This window comes from Sciurus carolinensis, chromosome 9, assembly GCF_902686445.1.
Source record: "Sciurus carolinensis chromosome 9, mSciCar1.2, whole genome shotgun sequence".
Taxonomy (NCBI): domain Eukaryota; kingdom Metazoa; phylum Chordata; class Mammalia; order Rodentia; family Sciuridae; genus Sciurus; species Sciurus carolinensis.
In genome coordinates, this window is record NC_062221.1 from 39,119,168 (window position 1) to 39,128,888 (window position 9,721).

The 9,721-nt window shown below is 41.5% G+C and overlaps 1 protein-coding gene across 6 annotated transcripts in view; it reads right to left on the reverse strand.

Moving 5' to 3' along the window:
* Golim4 (golgi integral membrane protein 4) overlaps window positions 1-8,458 on the reverse strand; it is a 76,028-nt gene extending 67,570 nt beyond the window's left edge. For all 6 annotated transcript variants that reach the window (XM_047563960.1, XM_047563959.1, XM_047563958.1 and 3 more), the window contains exon 1: window positions 7,626-8,458. In XM_047563960.1, coding sequence (XP_047419916.1) covers window positions 7,626-7,812 — 187 coding nt within the window. In that variant the 5' untranslated portion in view covers window positions 7,813-8,458. The remainder of the gene's footprint in view (window positions 1-7,625) is intronic.
* Window positions 8,459-9,721: the final 1,263 nt, after the last annotated feature.

Sequence of the window (9,721 nt, forward strand, 5' to 3'; positions counted from 1 at the left end):
CTAATGTAAAACTTGATTAATTGCTCTATTTAAACCAAATTAAGTAATCAAATAATTATCAGCTATCCAACTTTAATCTATGTTTATCATTATTTTTAGCATTACAGCCATTGTCAAGATAGCACATAGGCAATGTCAGAGTCTTCTTAAATAGCTTCATTTGAAATTTTTGTTATTTCTTGCAAAATTTTCAATTAAGGAAGAAATTCTGAATAACATGTGAACTGAAAAATGGAATGTTTGATTCCCCTAAAATGATAGTATTTTTAATTCACTTACCCTCAAAGAAAAGCAAATGGTATCATTCAAATGTTCTACAAGACCTATCCTTCAGAATGACAGCACATCTTTTACTTCTCTGTTCACTATCTATCATATTGTGACATTTTATATATGAAAAATAGTTAAAGCAATATTTTTTAAATGTCAGACTCTTACAGAGAACAATTTATTCCATACCCATGTCCCCTGAGGCAACGGGCCTGTTTAGTGAAGCTTATTAGTGAAGGCAATGACTGACAGACATGTCCTCAGTGCAAGCACTCTTGGGCCAATAAAAACAAAGAACACAAGTACGCCATTCAGAAATACACAGCATTGTTTAAAAATAGCAATGCCCACTGCTGTTCAAACTGAGAAAAGGGTGCTGTTGGTCTACAGAGACAGCACAGGGAGGTGAAGGAACAGCATCTTGTTTGGGAGTCAGGGTGTGTGGACTCTGGCCTTAGCTTCAGACACTCAGCAAATGACTTTCCCATCTCAGAATTTAGTTTATTAACTGTAAAATTCAGTGTTACACGTATCAGATTTGACCAGTTAGTACATTTCTAAACTTCAGACCTCTCACATGAGTTCTTTTTTAAAAATTTTTAACTTATTCCTTTTAATTATAAATGACAGTAGAATCTATTTTGACATACTATAATACATGTAGTATAACTTCCCATTCTTATGGTTGTACACGATGTGGAGTTACATTGATCGTTTATTCATATATGAACATAGGAAAGTTATGTCCAATTCATTCCACTGTCTTTCCTATTCCCATCCCCCCTCCCTACTTCACATGTATTCTAATCACACCCATGCAAAACCTGTAGGGTACTAAGAGTTAACAAAGACTCACTTTCCCCTAAAATAAACTTCTGGAAAGAAAACTTTACACCACTGCCTCATCAATTAAAAATTTGATTTACATGGCATTAATGGGATGGGTAGTCAATAGATCATTTAAATTAAAATTGTATAACATAAGACAACAAAACAATTATTAAGTTCTAGCTGTCAGTCTGTTGGTTACCCAGTCTGTCTGCTAAAAAAACAGGTGAGCAGTCATTTCTAGGAGATTCTAGCATTACACCGAGAGTTTCTCCTTGATTTGTCAAGAAAATGATAAAAAGGAATTATACGTTTTCATCATATGATTCGATGTTATTTCAGGAAGCATCTGCATCCACCAAAAATCAATTCCAGTGCCAACCAAGATCATCTTCCACAGCAGCAGCAAACGTCCGAAACCCTGGAGATGCTGCCTCAGATAATCACACCTGTTACTTCCAACTCTAAATTTTATCTTGAATTCTCAGATGACCCACTTAACCTACTTTCTCAAACCATTAATATCATCATGAGAGATACTAAAATAATTTTGAGGGCAATGGTGTGTCATGGAAAAAAACACAGGCTATAAAGTCACATTAGGGTTCTAAGCTCAGTTTCATTAGATCACATCTTTTCACTGCTGGGTTAATTAACCTAAGTCACAGACTGGTCATTCACATGAAAGTGCTAGTGTCTCTGATTAACAGTATCATGCATGTAACATGCTTAGCAGAGTACCTTGAACATGGTAGGCACTCAGTAAATGTGTATTAAAAATAAATTAATCTCTTCAGATAAATCTTCTAAATCCTACCATGATAAATTTACTCCTCTTATCAGTGGCTCCAAAGGGAAATAGATATTACCATTTTTCTTTCATAGTAAGCTACATACATATACTTTTCACTTCTAAACAAAGTTAGAAAATTCACAAATCACCTACTGGCAAAAGTAGCTAACACATTTTGTCCTTCATGATAAAACAGGAACACTTGGTTGTCAAACTGAAAAACAGCAACTCTTGGCTGCTATTCTGTAAAGTGTTTTCAGGTTTTCTTTCCCGCCCCCCAAAAGGGTAAAAAGTGTAGAAGAGACGAGAGTGTTTCTTAAAGTTTCATCAGCACACAGCTCTGAAAACAGTCACATTTAGGCCACAACTAATAACGCCAGTACCTACCACATGTAGTAAAGCATTGGCCCCATACAGAGAAGCCCAATACTAACCCAGCAACAGCAGTCCCAGTAGTAGTATTGTACTCCAGGACTCAAGCTAGTCACTTTAGGGACAGTATTTGTAATTTCTACAAGTGTGCAAGATAGACCTCCTTAGCCCTAATTTGAATGTGAAGAAAGTGAAATTCAGAAAGGTCACTAGCCTGCCTGAGACCAAACTACTGGTAAACACCAGTTTCACTCCAGCGGCATCTGATGCCCACAGGAACTCTCCCTCCAGTAGTCCCTACTGTCTTTCTTCAGAACATGAAGATGTGAACAATCTTCCTGAGTGCTTGAAAAGTCATCAGCTGATATCAATTCCCCTTTTTGTTTCTTCCTCCCCTCTTCTGGTTTCTCCCCATTGCTTTGCTTTTGGGTCTGCTCCATCCTCAGTCTTCATTTTCCCAACTCCAATTCACTTATTCCTTCAGCCACTGAAACGCAGTCTTGTATCCCAGCCCTATAGAAAACTGTCCTTGCTAAGACAGGAAAAAATTTAAAAAGTGGAGGTAAGGTTTCAGAACGCAAACTAAGAGCACAATTCTCTTACATAGTCAACCAGTTATTCTCATTATAGAGTTGGCATGATCCATTTTACAGGGATGACTAAGACACACATCATGTATAGAACTGGTTATATACTTCTGTCTGAATCATATGCATTTAACAGAAAGTTTTACTCAGTTTTTTAAAGTATCTAGAGCTTTTATCTTTTAATCAGGGAATGAATGAATGTACATGTAAAAACCTACTGAATTTAAACAGCATTCTTTTAAACAACAGCTTGATAAGTATCTACTTTTATACTGTAAGATGCACATTAGTGAAACTATTTCATAAACATTGTCTCAACTGAAGTTAATAAATCCTAGTTTTGCACTTGAAAATGACTGCATCTACCACACATTGCCCACACTTGTCACCTATATTAGAGGTCTGCAAATCATTCTGTTGCATTCCCCAATAGCCCAAATGCAAGTTTCAAACACTAATGATCCTCATGATAGCTTTTTAAAAATCCTATTATCCCAATTATTACACATGAAGAAACTGAGTCATAGGGAAGTTAACTCACTTGCCCAAGATCATAATAAAAAGGATAGAAGAAAGCTAAGCCCATTGCTCAGATTACTCAGCTCACAACTACATCTCACTTCCCTCCATAAATAAGTACATTCATAGGCAGGGAGAAGACTACATAGATATAGACTTACTATTTACTAAGTACCTACTGTACGCCAGGCACCTGGTACTGGAGATGAAGGAATTAAAAAACTGAACTGATGGAGATTTTTCTTTTTTGAAAGGAGATTTAGGAAATGTGGAAAACCAAGATGTAACCAATTTCAATAGGAAGTCTCTATGCTTAGGCTAGTGGGCCTTCCTAAGTGGCAGAGAGCCCAATACGAAAGGAAGATAAACTTAAACAACAAATGTAACTCTCAGAAGCACCCAACTCTTTTATTTGAAACAGCCATAATATACTTATCTGAAATAGGAACATTTAAAACATTATATAAACCCTTCTCAATTTTTTTTTTTTTTTTTTTTTTTTTGGTCATCATAGGGAAGATAAAAGGCACTACAGTGCTATAACCCAATGTTTTAGGAACACAGGGCTCTTTGCCACTAAAACTATTTATAAAACTCTTCAGTTATCTTTCTCTCAGATCTTAATTGCACATGGTCGTTCACTTAAAGTTGCTCCCCTCTCCTAATCTGATATGATCTAGAAGAGAGTCCATTCGTAACCATACTCTTAATTCTATATTTAAATGTTAAGGAAGAACTCTTCTCTAGAGTAAAGGACCCTGGATTTATCCCTATTTTTCTATTTTCCTTGATGTTCATTTAGAAATAATCAAAGTAGGTGGCTAATTACAAAAACAAATTTTGTCAATTTCAAAATCTGTACAAACCTGGGAAGAGAAAAATAGACAAACCAACTCAAACAGGGACTCTGATGATATGAACAGCTGATCTTTAAAGAGCAACTATGTGCCAGGTATATGCTAAGAGTTCTATGGGAATTATTTTATTTAATCCTCAAAACACCCCTGCAAAATGAGTTATCCCAACCTCCATTTCATAAATAGGAAAAAGGAGGCCAAAGTTCACCCAAAAAGTTGCAGAACTAGAATTTGAATCGCAATCCAAAAACCAGTCTGCTTTTACTCGCGTGCTCAGGATAAGACACAGATGTCTCTGGGGCCTAATCAACAAAAACAAATGTATAAAGTGGCTCAGTTTTAAGATTATAAAGCTGTGTTCCTCAACCACGGCTGCACACTGGAATTACCTGGGGAGCTTTAAAGACTACTGAGGCCTGGGTTCCACCCCCTGCAGATTGTGATTTAATTGGTCTGGGAGCTGCTAAGTGATTCTAATGGGCAGTCTAGCCCAAGAAGCACTGCTAATAGGTACACAGAATGGTGCACTTGAAAAGCAGAGAAAAAAAAAAAAAATTAAATGTGAAATAAATATTGTGCTGTTCAAAGGTTGTTACTGCCTCTGCTACCAGCATGTGACCTATGCCCTACTCCTCAGTGCAACTAAGGTATCAGTATAGGACCTAGAAACATTTATGACTGATGGATGTATGGACAGATAGACAGATGACTGATTGACTGACAGAGACAGGCATAGACATGGGTTTTAGTGGAGGGGTAGGCTAGTCTCTCAACTTTCCCCATGCTACCCTTCACTATCTCCTGTTTATGGGACTATTCCACCACAATATTTACTCAGGGTAAAAAGTAACCTCCTTTAAAGGAATTTCTAGAGTACAGCCTTCTCTTCATCCAAAGATGACCCAACTATGCTCACTTAGTGAATGTATATTATCTGGTTATAGAACAAAACTACTTGAACTTTTTCAAGAGTCAGGTTTTAAAAGAAGGTCACTCAAAATTAACTCTGATTTTAACCCAACCCAGCTCAAGAGATCCTGCTCCCTAAACAAGTCTTAAGAAAGGAGAGTCTGATGCCCTAAAAACCCATCTATGCAGGTAGTAGATAATACTGCTAAGTAAAATATCACGTGTCATTGCAAAAGGAAAGAAAAAGCTGCATGCCATCAGAAAATATTTATTAAATGGCCTGCAAATGTGAAATCCAAAATAAATGTTACAGAAGTCAAGAGTAAATCCATTAAAAAAAGAAGAAACTTTAGTCTGCTTGTGAATTAATTCTTTCTACATAATCATATTTTAAGTATTGCAGCAATACAATCCAAGAGGAAATGGCAAGAGAGTAAATTAGGAAATGAACTTTAAGGCCACCCATTCAAACTAGGTACAAATATTTTCATCTCCTGCTACAAAGCAAAAATTATGCATTTTAATGATCTCCTATCACCATTTTCCACCCCTCCCTACCTACTACCACCATGGAAAGAAGACAAATTAACAGAGAAAAGAAATTGAGATTGATTTTCAAGTGGAACACTGCAAAAAAAAAAAAAGCTGTGATTCAGAAACCCAGGTCTCAGTCAACAACTTCTGGCACTGGCAGTTAAGGCAAGAGAGCTACTTGGGCAAAATATTTGTTGTTTGGTTTGATTTTTCAAAAAGCAGAGACGTAGAAGCAAAGCCTAAGAAAGCAGACAAGTGTCTGAAATTAACTTCTCACTGCAGTTTGTTGTTTAAATTAATACATATGGATTCTCCTTTTGAGTATCAGGTACTATATAATGCCAAGGATGTAATGGTGAAAATGAAGCCCTGCCTCCCTGGGTCTCCTAAATAAGAAACTAAGGAACACAACTCCATGTAACCCCATACATGCCTCTGCCACACCTTTGCGAAAATCCAGTCACCCTGATGTCCTAGTAGACAGCAAGTTTTTCTGTTGGTCTTGGTGCACTGAAATTCATAGGGAAGCTGCTATTAACTTCTAAATAAATAATACTCACCCTTCTCATACCACAACTCATGGGTAAATCTGAACATACTTAAAGAAAAATTTTTAACCTAAGAGTGTATCAAAACAGGTTTTCCTTTTGAGCCAAGCCCAGCCACATATTTTCATTGCCTGTGGCTATGAAAGTTCAGTGGGCTAAAAATACTTTCCTTTTTCTAAGTCGGGAAGAACAAATGAGTCCAAGCAATCAGCTGTGTATCATTTTCTCTCATCTTAAAGTTTTTACTAGAAAACACTCAGAATAGCTGGAGCAAGGAAAAGGCATCTGTTTTATATTTGTATACACATACACAAACAGAAAGGCCCCTCCAGCTTGCTTCTGCTTAATAATATAAAATAAGCTCTATCTGCATTATCAGCAAAGACTGTCAGCATTTCAATATTTATCACTGTGGCGGGGGTTGTTGGAGAAAGGGCTATATAAGTGTTGAAAACAAACCACAAGCACAGGTAAAAGCTACAAGCTTTCAAAAAATATATAGGTATATATGATGATTATGTCCTTAACAAGACCACATCATTTGTTTCTGAAATTTACATTAAATGATATTCCAAACTAGAAGGACACAAGCTTTAATTCTTTCTACAGATTTTGCTCAAGTTAAGTTTGCCGTGCCTGACAAAGTGAAAAACTGTTTCTCCTTTGACTTCCCAAAGCTAATTGCAAGACAGACAGACAGACAGACAGACACAGACACACACAGACACACACACACACACACAGCTCTGTGATGAACTAAAAGCTACTCAGGAAGACAAATTTTAATTAAAAAAAAAAAAAGACAAAATACCTTTAGGATCATGAGCAGTTAAGTAGTATGGACTTTTCCAACACACCCGAAATCTCTCAACTCACCCTATTAAACTAACAATTAAAAAAAAAATAGCAGGTTTAAGTCCCATTCGACTGACTCTAGTTGGGGTTATTAGGTCACAGTTTATTTTTCCTTCGAAAACATCACTGCCCAACTCCCCATTTCTTAGGCAACTGGCAAAGTCAACTTGAAAGCAAACACCTAGAAACCACGGAAGGGACGGGCTGGCAGAAGCGGCTGCAGAGCTACTAGTTTGTCTGCCTGGACTGTAGCTGGGCCTTTGACAAGTGCTAGGGTAAAGGACTCCTGTGCACCCGCCCACCAAAGCTCGGCTGGATGACCGGCTGGCGCAACCGATTTCAAAGGAAACCGCAGAAAAGAAGGAAGAGAATGGGGATGTCATCTCCCCTGACGCTGGGGGGCGGGGGTGGGCGGCAGCCCTGCACCGCTCACTCTGAAGTCCCTGAAGGTCAGAGGTGACACAGCAGTGCAAACGGCTCGCGAACGCCACTTTTTCAGTCCCGGTGAAGGCGCGGGGCAAAGTTGGCCGCGCGCCGGGCGCGTCCACTGTACCTTGTAACTGGGCGGAGAGGGACTCCTGGTGCTGCTGGTACTTGAGCGCCACCGCCTCGGCTTTCCGCAGCTGTGTCTGCAGCTCATAGTAGAGCATCGCGCCATAGAGAAAGCCGAACACCACGGTCAGCAGCAGCAGCGTCTGGAAGATCCGCTTCTGTTTTCGGGAGCACATCCCGTTTCCCATAGTCCCGCCTGGACCCTGCGCTGCGGCGGTCGCCGCCGTCTTCTCCTCTCCTCGGCCCGAGCGTGCGTTCAGCAGCGGCCACCGCAGGAGGTGGCCGGACACCGCATGAGGAGGAGACGCGAGACACAAAAGCGGGGCCGGAGGGGAAGTGGCGCCCGCTCAGCCCCCGCGCGCCGCGGGGCGCACAGCCATCAACGCAGCCCCGGCAGCGGCCGCCAAACTTCTGCAAGCCTCGCTCTCAGCGAGTGCCCGGGCCCAGGAGGGGGCCCTCTGCATACTTTAGGACTGGCTGCCCTCGCGCCAGTCCCCAGACACCGCCTGCTCTTTCCCTCCTCCCCACTTTTTGGCCCCGCTGTCCCCGGCGGCTCTCGGAGTCCCGCCCCGGCTGCTCCCCGCCCCCTCGCGCCGGCTCCCACTGCACGACTTTGTTGCCACTTAGAAGAGAGGGTGCTAGCCCAACAAAGGGAGCGGGCTCCGGGCGGCGCCCCCGCGCATGGCCAGCAGGGTGGTGGACAGGTAGGGGCAGATTGCCTTGGCCGGGTTTGGGGCAGGGTGGTACAGTGTCACTGACCCGGCTGCTGGAGCCTCGGCTGCCGCCACCTCCCACCCAACTTACGTGTCACCCACGGCCCCGCTATTCTGGCCAACGGGATTCCGGGAGGAAGTCCCACTCGGGCTCCCCGCTCATTGGGCCGGTCAGAGCCGCCGCTCCCTCCCTTCGGAGAGGCAGTGCTAGGCTCGATTGGACGCCCGCATTGTCCGTCCGACCCCGGGGCCGCGCCTTCCCTCCCAGTTCGGGGCCGGCGAGGGGTTCAGTGGGCCCAGCGATTGCCTGGCGCCGGGGTGGGCCCACGTGGAGCCCGGGCGGGTGGAGGAAAGGCGGAGGGGCGGGAGACTCCGGGTGGGCGGGGGACATGTCTGGGCCTGAAACTGGGTGAGGTTCTGTGTGCAGGTGTGTGTGTGAGAGATCCAGCTCTTGGAACGCACGTGGGGAGTAGTACAGTATACATACATATGAAGAAATGATGGCAGCAACCGCGTGCATCCTGCTGAGTACCTTTATTTTTTTTTTCTTTATTTCTCCCTTCTGCGTGATGCTGCAGCCGCAGAGGATAGACACAAAGTCAGCACCGTCTCCCTAGTTGAACAGCAGATGCCCCACGGACTAGGACTAAGACTGTCCCATCCAGTTTACTAACCAAGACGTTTGCGTGGCCACAGATGATTTGACACTTGGAGCTTGCTAGACTAGTACTGCTCAACTGTCCACGTGGGATGGGGAAATCAGTTTGCTCTTGGCAGAGGAAAAGAAATGATCTCATGTATTTCCCCTGACTGCAAATAGAATAATTTAAAAACAAATCTTACAGGCTGAAATGACTTTGTATTCGTTTTGTCGTATGTATTTGTTTTATCGGTGGCAAAAAGTACATCAATTTCATTTCCAAATTACATTTTAAATGCCAACAAAAGTTCCCTATGTAAAAAGGGAAAAAAAAGTAAAATAAATATAATAATCTCAAATCTTGACAGTGAAATCCAGTTCTTTTTATGTACTTGGGGGGGGGGGTTGAAGTTATGCATAAATGATAATTTTATTTCTTCTCTTGACCTGACTTCTAAGGGAAGTAAATTATTTCTCAAATGCCTCAGTAATGTGGTGGCGTTTATTACATAATGCATAATTTTATGGTATTCTAACAGAAATTTAGTTGTCACCATCAATAATGGGAAGTGAGTGCTCAAGATGAGGGTAGATCTGTTTAGCTAATTCAATCTAAAGACAGTCCCTAGTGCTGAATTTTTTTAGGTGGACTCTGAAATTATAAGTTGCCAAAAACCATAAAGTGAACAAAATTTACAACAAAGCTAGCCTGTGACATTTATACTACTGTAAAGATTAAATGTG